At 36.2% G+C, this 17,841-nt stretch overlaps 1 protein-coding gene across 5 annotated transcripts in view; it reads left to right on the top strand.

Annotated features, from left to right (window-relative positions):
• Nucleotides 1-17,599, top strand: part of BRD1 (bromodomain containing 1) — a 64,306-nt gene extending 46,707 nt beyond the window's left edge. For 4 of the 5 annotated variants that reach the window (XM_087764566.1, XM_087764567.1, XM_087764565.1 and 1 more), the window contains 5 exons: nt 2,781-2,916; nt 4,612-4,739; nt 10,967-11,076; nt 12,785-12,939; nt 15,694-17,599. In XM_087764566.1, the coding sequence (XP_087620692.1) occupies nt 2,781-2,916; nt 4,612-4,739; nt 10,967-11,076; nt 12,785-12,939; nt 15,694-15,877 (713 nt within the window). In that variant the 3' untranslated portion in view covers nt 15,878-17,599. Of the gene's footprint in view, nt 1-2,780; nt 2,917-4,611; nt 4,740-10,966; nt 11,077-12,784; nt 12,940-15,693 lie in introns of those variants that run through there. The other variant, XM_087764568.1, reaches the window with a different exon arrangement.
• The last annotated feature ends 242 nt before the right edge of the window (nt 17,600-17,841 follow it).

Genomic DNA, 17,841 nt, shown 5'->3' with positions numbered 1-17,841 from the left:
TTTTGCACTTTAATATTCCTTATTTGTCAGAAAAAGGTTGGGTTGTTTTTTGGTTTTTGTTTTTTTTTACTGTTAGTGTAGTGACCATTCTACAGATTGAAAAAACTTTGCTTATTGTAAATTAGTGAATTAAATGAGTCATTAAACTCATAATGTGGGTTATGTGTAAACTAGTATAAGACTGGACTACCACTGCAGAGAGCAGTTTCCATTGCTGTAGTTACACATTTCTGTTGCTTCCCTTGTTTCTCAACATCCATCAGTCAGGCAATCGTATGGTTGCTTTGCCCAGTGCATGGCTGAAAACTACTTCATTACGTGACTACATATTTCTTGGTACTGACATGGTGATGATGAGCAGAAACCATTGCAAGGGACTGAGAGCCAAAATGTCCGTTTCAGCAGTAGCACAATCATAAACCGATTGAAGCAATCAAAATGTGAAGCTACTCCCTACTTTTTTTTGTCCTGGGTATACATATACATACGGAACCCATGTACGTAGAGATACATAGCCAAGTCATATTTGGCATACATGCGGTTAAACGTTTTATGCATACTCTTACAAGAATAAACAGATATTTCCTTTCACTTTCTCAGTCCATTGGGAACCTGAATGGTGCTCTGGTTCTGGTAGAAATATTTACTTGATCTGTCTTTAAATTTAAAATTTAATCTGTGATCTGATTTGTTTCTGCTGATAGCTGATTTATATTAGCTAGATGCCTGAATGATAATTGAGAAATGTATCTCTGGCTTGTGGCAGGATGAAAACAAAACAATTTCGACACCTTACTTGAAAAATAGGTCTGACAGGGTATCTAAGAAAGAAAAATAGTTATTTGCAGAGACCTAAGAGATCTCCTTTTTATCTTCGCAGAATGTTTTTTCAGCTTTTCATTTCAGATGCTATGTGAAGTACTGTGATAGTTTCTATGGGAATTTAAGCTTTCTCATAAAGGATACTCTTTTTTGACAGGTCTTTCAGCATAGTCTAGAACCGAACTCCTACTTAATCTCTGGCCATTTGTACTGACTTGCTGAGAATGAGAAAAAGATTAATAAATAGCATGTAGTTTGGTGCTTGAACACTCAAGACAATGCTACCTTTATCTTTTTTTTTCCTTGTATAGGAAATCAAAGGCAAATATAGGAGTTACAAAACAGACACTCTTAAATGAATGTTCTACAATGTTAACTAAATGACTATGAAAGAGAATGCTTATATCTAAATCTTTCAGACCACTGAATCGAATAAATTCTCCTTTTTCTCTTAAAAATATAAAATTGTGTTGATAATCCAAATGGAAGGTCTCCTGCAGGTGGAGGAGGAAATCCCTTAAATCACTGTATGGAAATGCCTTGAAATACGACTGGATCGTACAAAATAACTTGCTAAGCTCAAGTTCCTTAGTTGTCAGCCTTCTTTGCAGAGGTCTTTGTAGCAGACAGACTGGAAGAATTGGAACTTAGAATTAGAAATTCTTAGAATTCTAATTCTTAGAATTAGAAAGGGAGTTCTGCCATAGTTGTCTTATGGTATAATGCTCTGTGGAGAGGCACGTGAAGTTACCTAAGCTTGTTTGACTATGTCTGAATGATCAAAGATCATGATGACCTTTAAGACTCTGATAATAGGATGGCTGGGAAGGGTAACTCTTTCTTGCATTATGAGAAGCATGCTGGTCATTACTTAAGTAAAGTACTTAAACACATTACTTAAGTAAAAACTTTAATTTACTGTAAGGAAGTAAGTGTGCTCAGAATTGAATTTGTGTTAAAATTTTGTTCTCTTTTCAGTCTACAGCTTGCAGTAGCTGATTGCAGGCTAGTACCATTGTCTTTAGCCAGTTCATTTCTGTTGATACTCTGGAATCTGTGTTGCATTCCTTCTTTTTCAGTCGTAATTTCTCACCCACCCCCCTCTTTGGGATAGTCTTAAGAATGCTATCTTAAACCTCTTTGTTTGTATCTTTAATCAAATATGGAAATGGCTTAATAAGAACTACGCTGTTTGTGAATTAGCAAACCCAGAGCAGGATTGGTGGCAGCCCATCAAACCAGTAGCTTGTAATATAAAAGCCTTCTGTTATGTTTTCATTACAATTATGAAATTAAAATATAATAGCCTTGAACATATATACTTGTGCCGGGGAAGCATAGTCAAAAATAGTAGTGTGCATATTATTGATTGTTGATCCCAGAAAACAGATATGATGTTGTCAGTCTGAATTTACTAAAATGGAGAGACTTTCAGGAAGAACCAGATAGCATCAGGAGGGAATCCCTACCACTCTTCCAGTGCTTGAAAAGGATTTTCAGTATTTCCTGACTTATGGTTGTAACATTGTATTCAAATGAGTCTTGTGTTGACTTGGTAAATCTGCCTGGTTTGTAACGTTTGGGTCCGTCCCCCCCCCCCTTGTTTTTTTCTACCCAGCTTCTGCAGCCTGACTGCCTTAATAGTTGGAAATGTTACATACAGAGATTTATTTGATATTCCATTTGGCATTTCCCATATTATAATCTTCACCTTTTTTTATGTTACCTAAATTAAATTTCCATCCTATCTTTTAAAATCTGGGCTACAGGAACCTCCTATTTATAATACTGTGTTTTGAAATGAAATACTTTGTTAATGTTCATGTTCTTCCTTTTTCTTCACATCAAAATACTTGAAGTACAGAACAATAATGATACAATGTGTGAATATAAAAAGTTGTTAATGAAAATGATGTGGTTTCCAGTTTGATGCAGTTTATTTTTGTGTTATGCTGTAGGTCTGTCAAATGGTTTTGGAGATGGAAGTAAAGAGAGAGCATTAGATGATGCTCCGGGAAGAAAAGTTGAACCTCGTCGTCGCTGTGCATCAGAATCTAGTATTTCATCTAGTAACAGTCTTTTGTGTAACTCAAGGTAAAACTGTAAATCTGAAATATGTATTTGAGATTGAATATATCAGTTTTCTATACTGCTTGTGACCTACATCGGAGGATTGCATATATTTTAGAAAAAAGAGTATATTTCAGTTTTCTCAGTTCTGTGTCAAATCTGAGACACCTTTCAGGTTTGCTCGTATTCTTTTGTTGAATTCAGGTTATTGCAGATCTGAGCAGTTACACTTTATACTTGACTATGCTTCTCTTACTCTGTATAGATACATACACATGTTTGTGTGTGTGTTATCTTGTTTTAATTACCATCCTATCCTGAACACTAAAAATGGGTGTTTTTATTCTTGGTGAGGGGAGGAGAGAAGCAATTTCCAAAGCAGAGTCTTATACACAGGGAAGGTAAATTCAGTAGCTGTGAAACTCTAGATTATCAGTCTGTGATTTGGATTAGTGGCTAGTTACTGCAGTGATGATAGTACCTCTGTACCAACTATTGACTTTCTCTTTGTGAAGTCTGTTGTTAAAGGCTGAGGGGAGACCTTATTGCTCTCTACAACTACCTGAAAGGAGGTTGTAGCGAGGTGGGGGTCGGTCTCTTCTCCCTAGTGACAAGCAATAGGACGAGAGGAAACGGCCTCAAGCTGCACCAGGGGAAGTTTAGGTTGGATATTAGGAAAAACTTCTTCACCAAAAGGGTAGTCAGGCACTGGAACAGGCTGCCCAGGGAAGTGGTTGAGTCTCCATCCCTGGAGATATTTAAAAGAAGGGTAGAAGTGGTGCTCGAGGACATGGTTTAGTGGTGGACTTTGCAGTGATAGGGTAATGGTTGGACTCAATGATCTTAAGGGTCTTTTCCAAGCTCAATGATTCTATGATTCTGTGGAAGGTGGGACTGTCAGAATGGTTACCTCTGCCACCATTGGTAAGTATTTCTCCATCACCAATGGTGCACATCTTCCAAAAGCACACTAATCTCTGGGTAAAAGGTAGCTGTCTCCAGTCCTGGGCTATGAGGGTGGGGCATACAGGAGCATAGGGTAAATATGGGTGGTTTTGTTGTTGTTTTTTTGTTTGTTTGGTTTTTTAAAAAAAGGCTTTATTCATGTGTTCAAGATTTGTATTAAACTGTGTAAGGGAATGGTGTTAATGCACCCATGCCAAACAGGCCTTCAGAAACAAAGAGAATTTAATATTGCATCTCTTGTAAATGTGATATATTGAGGATTTGATCTGGAATAAATGCTGTTCAGATTCTTTGATCTCTTAAAGAAAACTCAAGTGTGCAGGGAACAAATTTCCCATTTTGTGTATAAGCATTCCACAATTGAAAGACTTGAATTTGTAGTGAAAAATGAAAGAGAAAATAATTGTGTTTCCTGTGTAATGGAACTGTTGGAGCAGAGGGAACATGTTTCTATTTGGCCAGTATCCACTGTAACACTGGAGACAAAGCAGCTTCTCTCATTTGTGCATGTATAACCGGTACAGCAGTTGAGGTGCAGTTGCATACTGTTTGTCTTTTGCTGATAACCAGGAAATTCCGTGCATGAAAATAATCTGGGGTTTTAGCTTTTATCTAGTTATATAAAATCTGTTAGAGCTTGCTGCTCTGATTTTACTATGTACTGATGAATTTTAAATTCTTTTTTTAAAGTCTTGATTTAGAGTGAACAATGTTAATTATCAAGTAATGGTTTTAATATTAATGCTTTTGTAGTTTCAGCCTACCGAAGTGTGGTAAAGGTAAACCAGCACTTATACGAAGACACACACTGGAAGACCGAAGCGAATTGATATCATGCATTGAAAATGGAAACTATGCCAAAGCAGCAAGAATTGCAGCTGGTAACTATAAATAATTGTATTCTTAATAATATTGCATAACTATAATTTTGTCCATTTATTTGACAGTCTAACACATTCTTATTTTTGCTGCTGAAATACGCCTAAGCGTTCTGAAAGTGGTGTTGATAGCATTGCAGAAACTACTGGTTTCTGCTTTTGACTCTTTAAAGACTTCGAAGAGAAAAGCATAGTACCTGATTTGGGTTTTTTTGATTAAAAAGTGGTGTTTAAAGTGATCAAGCTAATCTAGTAATACAAGCAAAACTTGGACTGAAGTACTGTTTATGGTTCTGTCAATATTTTGTTGGGCTTTTTGGTTTAGGGTTTACTCCTTGTATACTGTTATGCATAAACATGTTGACAAACAGGTAAGACACGGTCTGCTTTGATTCAGGAAAAATTTTAAATTGGAAAGAAGTGGAAATTTCTAGGAATGTAGAGGATAATAACTTACCAAATTTTAAGGAAATAACTATGTTCTGGGCATAAGTTTTCCACCTGTTTCAATATTTTAATTGCGTTACAAGATTTAAGTAGGTCATCTCTTCTGTAAGTAGAACTGTGTTTGTGTAGTGCAGCGCTCCCACACTGATGTTAGGCATCGGCCTTGCAGTGTCTAGCAGGCCTGTCTTTAGTTTCTGACCTTGCAACTCTTTGTCCCCTCGTCCTGGGTGTTCCTTGTCGAGGGCTCGCTCTTGTCTTTCTAGTGCTTTTATCTGACTCTTTGTTTCCCTTAGTCTGTTCTTTCCTCCCCGTATGATCAGTTTTTTGTTCTTCTTTCTTGCACCTAATCTGTTTTCAGCTATGGCTTCATTACTCTCGGGTTTAGTAACTTTATTATCTGCATGGTAACCTCTTATACAGGACTGAACCTTTTTCGTTTGCTTTTCTGACTCTGTCCTGGGTAGTCTTATATTCAACACTTTCCACTTAGAATTCCTGTACCTGTTTTTTCAGAAGTCTTCTTGTTCTCTCTTAATTCCATCTCTGTTCTCAGATACATTCTACAGCTGCCTAAAAGGAGGAGCAAATGACATTTAACAGCATTATTTTATATATTACTATACATTCTGTCTAATGGAGCTCTTTTGGCTGCCTTCTGCACCCTGTTACCTCAGCAGATCAAGAAGAGGAAATACATAGGAGTGAAGTGAAATCTCCTGCTTACATTCTGTGCATAACTGGAACTTTATCATTATTTACTTTTATTAGTAAAATCCCGGATTTTACAAAGAAACTAAAATAAACGGTTGTTCATTCTTGGCAAAATGTTTCAAACAGTTCTGTTTGACAGAGTATATGTGCTTTAGAAACACACACAGTGCTTAGTTACGCTTTCTTTAGGTCCAAGGAATATCTTGTTTCTATTTACAAGATGCTGTCTCAGAACCTGTGGTAAGGTATGTTGTAATACTGCAATTATGATAGGATGCAGTTTTTCACTGATTAATAGATGTAATCATTGTAACGCACACACACTGAAACATGGTAGTTCAAATGCAAACAATGTTACAAGAGTGCTATTGAAATCGCAAAACCAAGTGCGCAAGTTGGGGCATGCTGTTTTCTGTAACACTGCTGCCATGTTCAGCATTTTTGACTTGGGAGACTGAGGTATGCTTTAGAACCAGGTCCACTTAGTGTACTGGACAAGTTAAGACTATTATGGAAAAATATGTTCTATATTGAAATACGAAGATTATACTGAGATATAAATACAGAGGATGAATTAAAGTTTCAAAAGTGACTCAGAATTCTGTCTAACTTTTGGGGCTGGGACTTGTAGGCTTAATATGGTTTTCTTGGTTTTCAAGTAGAATTATCTGTATGTAACAGCTTGTTGTCCTTGGTGTGCAAGGGCACTGGAAGTTGAATAGACATGTACTATGAGTGGTTTTTATTAATAACTGTTGTATACAGAGATGTGCTAAGGTTTGTAGGTCTTGGATTCCTTTATAGGGTCAGGAAGTTGCTGTGCCAAAGTGGCAATGTGTTCTTCTGCCTGTCCTGAGCCTTGCCCCAATCCTTTCGCCTGGCTATTCCTTGTTCCTTGATCCAAGATTCTTGTCTAGCTCTCCTGTTCTATACTCTCTCATGCTTTTTGTCCCAGTTTTCAATTCTTTGTCCCCATCTTTGTGCAGTCAGTTGCTCCACCTTCTTCTCAGATTTTTTTTTTTTTCTCAGTAAACCTTAGTGACGGTATTTTTTTCCAGCAGCATCTAGATGCTGTCTTTTCCTTCAGTCACATCAGATTGGTGAGCAAGTGTGGGTAGGGGGAAGGTTGTAGGGGAACATTTTGCTACAGTTGACTCACATAGCTTTCCCCTCCACCTGGTCTTAATTTCAACAGGTAATGTTGACAGCAGAGAGAACACTTTGTCCAGCCAAGAGTTACACAGTAAAAGCAAAGTCTCAATTTATCATTTGTGCTAAAGAATGATCCATGTACTCTGCTGATAGCACAACTACTTCTTGGATGATAGTAGTTTTGGAGCTTTAATATGCTTAGCGTCAGTGGATTTGTCTGCAGATTTAGGTGGTAAAGTTTCCTCTATGTAATTAAAAAAGAAAAGAAAAAAAAAAAAAAAAGAAGAAAACAACACTGTACATTGTAATCTGGTCATCTTTCAGTAAAACAGACTTTCCTGTTTGTGGCTGAAGTTTCTGGTTTAAAATAAAATTAGCCTATGAAGAGCTCACTGTTAAAGGAGCAGCAGCTGCCCGAGCATTCACACACCATTCAGGGAGTCACACACACCCCACCTGAGACTTCAACTCCAAGGACCAGAGTCCTTTCGCAATGGGCAGCTCCATTGAGCTGATAGGTGCCCCTTTCCAACTCCTCGCTCACACACATACTCACTCTCGGGCACTTTCTCTGCCCTCAGGCTTGACCCTAGGTTTCCCTGAAGCAGAGTCTCCAACACGACATATACCAGATGAATTTATTGTGTGGTACAGTGGTGAAAAACAGCTTGAGCTCAGTGCTTCTGGAGAGGGACCCTGAACAAAGAAATCCCTGGGCAATTATACCCCTTACAATTTAAATTCCCTTCCCCTCACACAACGGTTTGGTTCAATAGTAATATTTGGGTCTGGGGTCTTCTTGTTCCTTATTGGATCCTTTCTCTGTCTCCAGGCAGGATATTCCTTTTCTTATCTTAATAGTTGCATCTTCTGCTGACAGATGTGGCTACCTTATCTTTCTGGTTTGCACCAGTTTCAGGGCCTTCCTTCATGTAGCTATGTGGGAATTCAGCATCCTGTCAGCGTATCTAAGTGAAAGTTCACAGCTTGCAGTTTAAGTCTTCAACAGGCCTTGCTGCTAACGCTATGTATTGGATTCTATTTGAGCTAGAAAGTGACTTCTGCAACACTCACATTTCTTGCTGAAAACTATGCAGATACTGGGTTTGAAGTTCTTAGCTCTGTTTTTGAAGATAGAAGGGCCTTAAAGTTTTGAGGTTTGTGACGCTGGCACCTAATGGGTGTTTTGCTCAACTTCGCACAAAAAATTAAACATGTTGACTTTACTATGAGAATGATACTGAAAAAAGCACTAGTTGTTTTAAAAATATTGTAAGAAGTGAAAAGTCTGTAAGGGGAGAAAAGGTGAGACATCTTTACCCTAAACTATGTAGAATCTTAAGTCTGGTTTGTGGTATTTTGTTACTGTTGGTTTTCAGCTAGTGGGAGTACTGTTATTTAAAATCTTAAGCAGTATGTTGTCCTGACTGCTAGCTCAAATTCATTGTCTTTCATAGCTTGAGGAAGTAAAGGGGGTTTTATGTTGTAAAAGAAAACTACTAACCATACGTGCTAGTGTATTAACCCCCTGTCACCACATGGAATAAATTCTCATGAGGGAAAATTCTGGAACTTTTCTCTACTACGTATACACCTGAGAAGTCTCTGAGGGAGTCTGGCTGCATGCATCCTGTCAGATTGTATATGACCTTCTACTCAGCATTAAAATATCATTTTCTTTGTTTCGTATCAGCTCTGCAGCTGAGAATAATGTAGGTTTCTTTTCTTTCTTGTTAGCTCCCCTGAAGAAGAGGACTTGTATGGGTTTTATGTACCAGATCCAGTTCTATATATATATTTCAAAATAGTCTGTATATGAAGGATACATTAATCTAAACCTTCATGACTCTTTATAACTGATGTGTGAAGACTTAACATACTGGTATTAGCAGAGCAGAGAAATAAAGAAGTTGCCCATATTGCTTTTTCTGTTGTGTTAGCAGTTGCTCTGTTTGTTTTATTTTGAGATACTACCAAAATGATTCCTCTGAATTTAACATGTCTTTCCACAATATCCAGTATTGTATGTATTCAGCTATACTCTTAGAAGTATAAGAATGCCTGTATGTATTATGTCTGTGTGTATTTTATATTTATAAATCTGAAGAATATTATTACGGCTTTTAATGAGAAAGTGAAGAAAGTCCTAAAATGACCTCTCTAAAAATATACAGAAAGGAACAAACAAATAAACCAGTAAATAGATTTAGTAACTGTTCTTCCAAGGTTATGTAGTTCAGTAAGAAATAATGTAAATAAGATTTAAATTATTTTCATGGTTTTGTATAATGGAATCCACTGGTTAAAGATCTCCTCTGTAAAGCCTGCTGGGACTGATGGCAAAGATCTCTGTTTTCTTTAGAAGACTTGTTCTAGGTCTTAAAGACACTGGAAAAATTGCATTTGTTTCTCTTTCTTTTATGTTACCCACACCTATAATAGAACCTGTAACAACTTCCAGCTCCAAAAACATCTAATTTCTTCATTATGCTGTGATGGCAAGTTATTATGAACTATTGCATTTTGATAACTGATGTTACATAGTTGTGACTCTCTAAAGTTAGACTTCCCAATGAAGTATTTTCTTGAAATGTTGATAGCATTATAGATTAAAAATGAATTATAATTGAATGAATAGCCTATGGCTGAAAATTGACCTAGAATATATTGTGGAGAACAATTGCCCCCCCCCCCTTTTTTTTTGTGATCACCTTAAACACTTTTCCCTTGCTATTTCTACTCTTACAAGGTTTGAAACCATTTTTTTCCCAGTACTTTTTGTGATGTTGAGATGGAACGTATATCTGCACACCACGTCTGATTATCAATAAGCATTACCTATTTTAAATGGGAGAAGAACTGAGGAATAAATTATATTTTGGCAAGTAGAGAGCTACTTCTATCAAGTATTGCTTTGGTGCTAAAAGAAAGTGCAGCTGCAACCTCTGAACTGTCTTACGGTACCACATTTCCCATACAAGAAGTGCCTCCTCATCTTCACAGCTTGTGAACTTTCATTACCTTCTTCCTCCTTTTTTCACCCCCAGTTCTATCTTGAGGGGATAACTCACTGTCTTCTGCCCAGTCTCTTGATCATATCCCTGTGTGTCTAGGGGGTCAGTTGTGATTCTGGTTGACTGAAAGGCTTAAACCTGTCTCATGCTTCAGTCCAGTGGTGAGCAACAAAGAAGACAACAGAGGATTCTGGTAGAACCAAGCAGTAACATAAACTCCGTTTTCTGTTATGCTGCCTCCTGAGAAGGAAAAAAACCACTATTGCAGCTGCTTCCTTGAACCCTTTTGGTCTTTTTGAACTTTGCTGCAGGAAAGGGCTGGGCAGAGAGACCAAGAGGGCTGATTATAAATAAATAAATAAATGGAAATTAAAATGCAGATTAGAACTTACGCATAAGAATAGAAAGGTATACCAGACAAGCGTTGTAAGTTGTCAGGTACTAATTCTACTATGTTATATCCAACACTTTGGAAACATCCATGCAACTTGCATCTTTAATACCATCACCTCCTTGACAGGATTGTTGTCGTAGTTTCAAAAGAAACTGGTTATTTGGAGTACCATAATTTTATGTTTTCTTTTGAGCTTTTTCAAAGGGAAAGGATTATTAGAATTTGGCAAACACTTGCTTTCTGAGAATTAAGGTGTTTTAAGGCACGCTGTTTCTAGAAGTGTCTAAAAACTTGTTCTTTATCTGTAGGCTTTGATTAAAGTACTAGTATCATTTAAAGAGCTGTTATGAACATTGCCTGCTTTTTATTGCGATGTGCATGAAAGGTGGTATTGGTATTTGGATTCCAGTGATCATGAGATATTGATGAGGAAACGAAGAACTGCAGAAGATTTGTCTGAGGTTTCATTCTTTAACATATTAATTTTATATTTAATTATTATTTGTTCTTAGAAGTTGGGCATAGCAGTATGTGGATTTCAACTGATGCTGCAACATCTGTTCTTGAGCCTCTAAAAGTAGTATGGGCCAAATGCAGTGGATATCCCTCTTACCCAGCTCTGGTAAGTACACCGCTTCCCACCAGTACACTAGCGATACTGTCTCTGGTCTGAGAATATTGGTGCGTGAACTTAAGGTAACTGATAAATTTCCATTCCGGTTGAATAAAGGTGGATTATTCTGCCCTTTTTACCATGTGTCCAGTTTGTAAAATTATTGCAATATCAGATGTTGAGTCAATAATCTCTACTACCCTACCCATCTTTTATATGTGCAACACCTGTCTCAGTAGTCTTTGTTTCTATAACATATATTATTGTTCAAAGGATCAACATTTAACAATCAAAGCATTTAACAGACATCTTGTTAGTGTTGGAACTATAAAATATTTTTTGCTGCAAAATGAGTATAAGGATATTCTGATTCTGCGGTTCATTAAAGAAACAAAAATCTTGGTAGAGTTGGAATAAATTGAATGATTGTATCCAGTTGTGAATGATGTACTGGAAACTGAAAGCTGTTGTGCCCATGTTATTTTAGGAGAAATACACACATTTCTACTTAAATCAAAGCTTGCAGAGAAAATGTTGTTGGTAAAGTGTTTGGCTTCAGGCAATTGGGGTTATAGAAACAGTTCATACTCTATGGCTTGATTTATGTAATAGACTGGATAATCATGACTGTTTTAATATATGTCACTAGGGAGATCAGGAAACGTAATCATGGAGAGTCAGGTTAAAACCTGTGGAGGTGAGATTCAGAGCACTTGAGTTTAAGTGCCCTCAGTGGGTGACCCAAACACTCTTGGGTCAGATGCTGAAAATTTAATGATTTGCTTGTCTCTTGAATGGTGTTAGCACTTTAGTGTTACATTTAAGATGATCATGACCAAAGGGCTCCTTCTCTGCCCCCTCCTTTATGTCAGCACTGGTGTTTCTCTGAGTGTGTGATGAGTTGATTGAGGAATTAAACCTCAGTCAAGAGAAGAAAGTTGTTCTCCTGATTTCTACAAACTCCCCACAGTGTTAGCTTTCTGTTGATTTAGTTGCCATAATCAGTGTACTGTGGATTAAGATTGGTGCCAGCGTGGATGCTAGAAAAACAACAGGAGTTTGTAGGGTAGGAGATGGGTGGAACAGACATGGAATAACATAACCCCTCTTTGGTGGAAGCTGAGCACTTGATAATCCTGTGATCTGCCTACAAAGGAGTTTTTCCATCAGCCTGATGAGTTTAATGTTAGCAGCATCTTCCCCCCTCCTCCAACCTTTGTTTAGGAAGGATTTTTTTTTCTGTTTTGTTGGTTTTTGCTTGTTTAGAGGGTGTTTTGCTTCAGATTTTGGGTGTGGGGCTTGTATTTTGCAGAAGCAAATATTCATACCTTAATAGAGGTTGTTTCTTTAAGGTATCTGAAATTCAAAACCCAGAATTTGAGGCCAGTTATGAGTAGTTACTTTTAGAAATCCTGGTTCAACTTTCTCATTCTGAAACCTGCTTGTCAGTCTGCAAAGCTGTGACTTTAAGAAGAACTGATATGGGTGAAAAAATGCTCTAGGGATAGTTTTTTTTCAGTTAAATTTACCACCATGCCTCCATTCTGCCTATTCAGCTTATGTCAAGAAGTTATGTAAGTGTGTAACACAAAGCCAGTTTATACACAGTGGCTGTTAAATTTATGATTCTTTTCCCATTAACTTTATTTGTAATACCTCCTTAAAATAAATCATGTAGTTTTAAAAATTGGGAACTGTCCTTTCTTCTCTTTTACAGATTATTGACCCTAAGATGCCTCGTGTTGCTGGCCATCACAACGGTGTTACTATACCAGTGCCGCCTCTGGATGTACTGAAAATTGGAGAACAAATGCAGACCAAATCAGACGAGAAACTATTCTTAGTGCTATTTTTTGACAATAAAAGAAGTTGGTATGTTACCGAAATGTATTGTTTGATGGCAGTGACTTAAAATTTTAAAAGCCTGTACCTTTAGTCTAAAAGAAAGTTGAAACATTATAGTTCCACTGATATCTTTACTATGAAAGTATAAACTGTAATATTAAAATTTCATATTTTAGTCTATTCTTGGACCAGTGTGTATCATCGTTGGAAGGTACTTATGGTCAATTTGGAAGAAAATAATATAAGTTTCTAAATAGTCTTTTGGTTTGATTTACAAGCTGGTTTCATTTATTGACCTGATAAAATTGCTTCTTTGGTTAAACAGATTTTTTTAAAGGTAATAGTCTTTATTTGTATCAGCCTTCATCATTGCTTTCCAAATGACAACACTTTTTTTCCCCAGTCTGCTCCAGGACATTTTCTTTAAATTTTTATCCTCTCTAGTTAAATGCTTTATTAATACTCTCATTTAGTTCTTAGCCCTTTCTATATTTTTTTTTCATGAAACCTTCCCTTTTTCCATTTCTTTCAGTATCAGCAATATGCTGTGTGAAGCCTGAAGGGATAAGTCACGTAATAAAACATTCTCTTCCCCTTCCACTAGCTGTTCTTTTTTTGTTGTTGTTGTTAGGTTTTTTTAGTGTATTTTTGTTTGGTTGGGTTATTATTTTGCCAGATATGGAAGCTTTTCATCTACCTCTCTCTTCCTTTCAGCAAGTTATGTATTTCTTTCCTGTGTTGTTCTTAATCCTTCTTCTCTCCGGATTTCCACACAGGTCAAGCTAGCTTTAAATCTTCTTATATCTCTATTTTACTCTTGAATTTGCTTACACTTTCAGATATAATTTTCCTTTTTAGCTGATTAAACATGATGTCTAGAAATGCTGCCATTCTCCTCACTCTCTCTCTCTGTCCCAGTATACTATCACCTAAATAACTTCTTGCCTGAAATTTAGAATTGGTGTTTGCTTTTCTGTCCCTGTAGATCCTTTGGCGTAATCACGGTTCTTTGGCTTGCTCTCTCTGTTCTTCGATTCTTTTCATAATTAATTGGTACTTCTTCATAATCATCTTTGTTCAGTTGAGCAGGATTTCATGAGATCTTGCATTCTTCTGCGTTTGTTCGTGGAGAACATCCAAATTTAAACATATTCAGTATTCTATTTCTCTTTTTTCTCTCATTGGAATCACAAGTGTAATGCATGCTCTGTCTAGCCACTTTCTTAATAATTGCTGGGATTTGCTTCTTGATCTTGGGAGTCCTCTGCAGCTAAACCTTTCTGATTCATCACCAGATGCAGGTGGTCCTAAACCTTACAAATATTATCCAAAGCTGCCTCTAATGGATAGTCTGCATAAGTGAACAGGAAAGGCTACATATTTGCCAGCCCCCTCCCCCCCCTTTTTGGTAATGGTTCTTTTATCCTGATTATTTTGGCACTCATCACACACTTTTGTCTGGGTTACTCCTGAACTCATATCTATAATTTTCATTCACTCGCAGGGTATATGTCATCTTCAGTCTTTGATACCAGCTTCTATCACCTATAGATTGCCTTTTCAAATAGTCACATTTGTTTCTTCTCCTTCGCCGCTTGCATCTGGAGAACTTGGCAAGCTTTCTGTTAAAATACCTTCTTAAAACTTCCCTCTCATCTGTATCCATCTGATAATGGTTAGACTGCTGCTTATCATGCTGGTCACTGATGTTACTATTCTTTACTGTTTTGTCTGTATCCTTGTACTGACTTTTTACAAATTTTTTTTTTTTTTAATTTCAGTGTGTGTGCTCAGTACAATGGGGTTGTGGTTTAGAGTGCTTTAATAAAAAATGTTTCAAGAGACAATTTTATTCGGTTAAAAAAAAATTGATGAAAATGTTTGATATCATACTTTACTGACTGATTTGCAGTTGGTTTGGCTCCAAATGGGCTGCCAAACTGAAGTTTTTAAACAGAAGCATGGCTTCTGCCACTTGCAGGGCTGGGATTGCAGACTACGATAACATACTTTAATAGATATTAATTAGTTTACCTAATTTTTATTTTCCTTAATACCTGTAACTTAAGAAAACAGGATTAAGATAAACATTTGTGGAAATAAAGTAAATTTACTTCATACTTTTTTAATTAAATATTTAGAATGCTTTTCCTTTAACTAGAAAAATGGAGTTAGAGCTTTTTTCATTATCACTCCTCTGTGCCCAGCAATTAATGACATTCATGGAGCTTAAAATGGAAAAGTACTCTGAATACAGAGTTCATGGGATTTCATACTGCAGGGTAAAAGCATACTAAGCAGAACTTCCTTGACAGTTTAGCTTTTCCCCTAAAGACCAAGATGAGATGTCTTAAATGTAAGACGAAAATTCACCATCTTCAAATTCTTTGTAATAGCGGAAAGGAAAGAACGAAGTGAAACAATGCTGTGTCAAGTGAATCTCAAGTCACATTCACTGTTAGTTGCTGCTGCCTATTCTTAAACTAAACTGTATCAGTATTTCATGCAAAATTTTTTCAGTTGATACTTAATACCAGTCATTAAATAAGTATCATTGAACTGGAGTGTATTCTTTGTTTTGTGGAAGAGGCTTTCTTAATATTTCATGTTCTTAAAATACTTAAGGCAAGTAAGTACTATCTTAAAAGGCATTTTGTCACTTTATTTAAGACGGTAAATCTGATCTGCTATATGAGAAACACTATAGCAACCCTGTCATTTCTGGACAAACTTCTTGATTTTATTCTGTATTTAACATACTTATTTTACCCTTTCTTACAGGCAGTGGCTTCCCAAATCCAAAATGGTTCCCCTTGGGATAGATGAGACCATAGACAAGTTAAAAATGATGGAAGGCCGTAACTCAAGCATACGAAAAGCAGTAAGAATTGCTTTTGATCGTGCTATGAATCACCTGAGTCGAGTCCATGGAGAACCAGTCAGTGACTTCAGTGATATTGACTAACAGAGATTCTACCAAGGCATGAAAAATACCACACAGACTTGAACTCTACTAATGAACCTCTTTGTCTAAAAGAATGTATTGAAGATACAACCCCTTAATTGTTGATTCAGTGGCTGAGTTCTGCAAACTTGAAATAGCTGAGCAATTCTTCTAAATCACCATTGCCATATTGATTAATGATTTTATCGTGTTGTAGTTTGGAGGATTTTCCACTAAACCTGTTAAAATGTCTTGTTCATAGTGTTCATAGTTGTACATAAATGTATATTCAACACTTAACTTATTCTGATTTTAGAAGTAGCTCCTTAATTCCTTTTATAATTTTGCTGGGGAGGGAGTTGGTTTTTGTTTCCATGCTTTTTACTTTTTTTTTTTTCTTTCTTTCTTTTTGAGGTTAAGTTACCTAAGCACCATCTTCCAGCTTAAGGTGTTTAGCGGATCTTAAAGCCTAATATCAAAATGGCATCAAATATATGTTTGCCTAAATCATATACAATATGGTGCTGCTTGTATCATTTCTTCCTTGGTCTGTAGCTTCTGAAGAAGACTTCTGAATGTTTGTGTAAATCGTTGCTCTTTGCACAAAGTACCACATATTTAAGATTGATGTAAATTTACAATTACAAATATGTATTTTAAGAAAGGAAGTTGCATTATTTTGGAGGGTACTTTGTGAGAAAGACATCAAGAAAAAAAATTATACTATGTACATCACTTGCAAATCACCAAAAACACTCCATTGTTGCCCAAAATAACTTAAGATTGTTTTTGTTTTAAACAAACCTGGCTTTTAAAGCCTGCAAGCACATTATTTCTTTCAAAACCATATCCCATTTATCTCCCATTGATTTAATTTTGTTGATGTGTGTGCCTCCCGTGTTTTATTTATTGTAGAAAATGTATTAATTTGCTTTATAATGAAAAATAAAATTGACAAATATATTGATATGCATTTTTATACAGGCACATGAGAAGACAACTTGCTTTGGGAGAAAAATGTATTGGAAATTGTATAAAATAACTTGATGGTTTGTGTGTAATTTGATTTTTTTGTAACTTGTAATCTTTTGTTTCCAATGAGGGGATTTATGTAACTTTTAATTTAGAACACTTTGGTAGCAATAGAAACTTTGGATACATTTTTGTATGGTACATGTGATGTATATAGAATTAGTACTTTATTTTTATTTTTAAGAAGTAAAGCATTATGTTTGGGCAGGGGGAAGAAGGAGGGTGGGTTTCCAGAACTGCATTTTTATATTAAAAAGAAAAAAAATAAAGTCAAGATAATGATTGTTGTAGCTACTTTATTCCTACCTTCACTGAGATTACTGAATTTGTAACAATGAAAATGGCAAGGTATGTTTGCAATGTGATTTATAATGACTCCATTATTTATAAATGCACTGTGTTTGAACTCTTTTGCAGTGATATCTTAAATACTGTACCAAGTTATATAATATGAAACACCAAATAATGCATATGAATGCACGAAGTATTTATGCCCAGCTTTTTTATAAAGGATTAGCAAATACAGCAAAACCAATACTTTTAAAACCTTTTTTTAAAACTTCATTGAATAGCATACTTCATTGTTAAACCTGCTTGAATCTTTATTTTAAAGGGACAATTACTTTTTAAATAGTTTTTAATGTTTTTATTCTCTATTGTTTGTAATACCCCCTTAGAAGCTTGAAATAAAATTTCTTTCTCAACTGTTAATTTTGTCCTGAATTCAGCCCCTGAGATTTTGCTGTAGTGCCCATTTTCTTAACTCCATGACTGAGCTGTTACAGAGGCGCTAGTTCAAGAACCTGGTGGTTTTCTTGCTGTGGCATGCAGTATCATCCTTACTGAGCACTCTGCAAGGTAGGTATTCTAGTTATGTCACGCTAGCTGAGACCAGTTGCCTATAATGGACTCTAATAATTACAAAGATTAGTTTGATAAATTTCACAAATGAT

The sequence above is a fragment of the Nipponia nippon genome, unplaced genomic scaffold (genome assembly GCF_047370975.1).
Source record: "Nipponia nippon isolate SJK-2023a ecotype South Korea unplaced genomic scaffold, ASM4737097v1 scaffold_3, whole genome shotgun sequence".
NCBI lineage: Eukaryota > Metazoa > Chordata > Aves > Pelecaniformes > Threskiornithidae > Nipponia > Nipponia nippon.
Note: the sequence above shows the minus strand (reverse complement) of the source record. Positions and strands in the feature narration are given on the sequence as shown.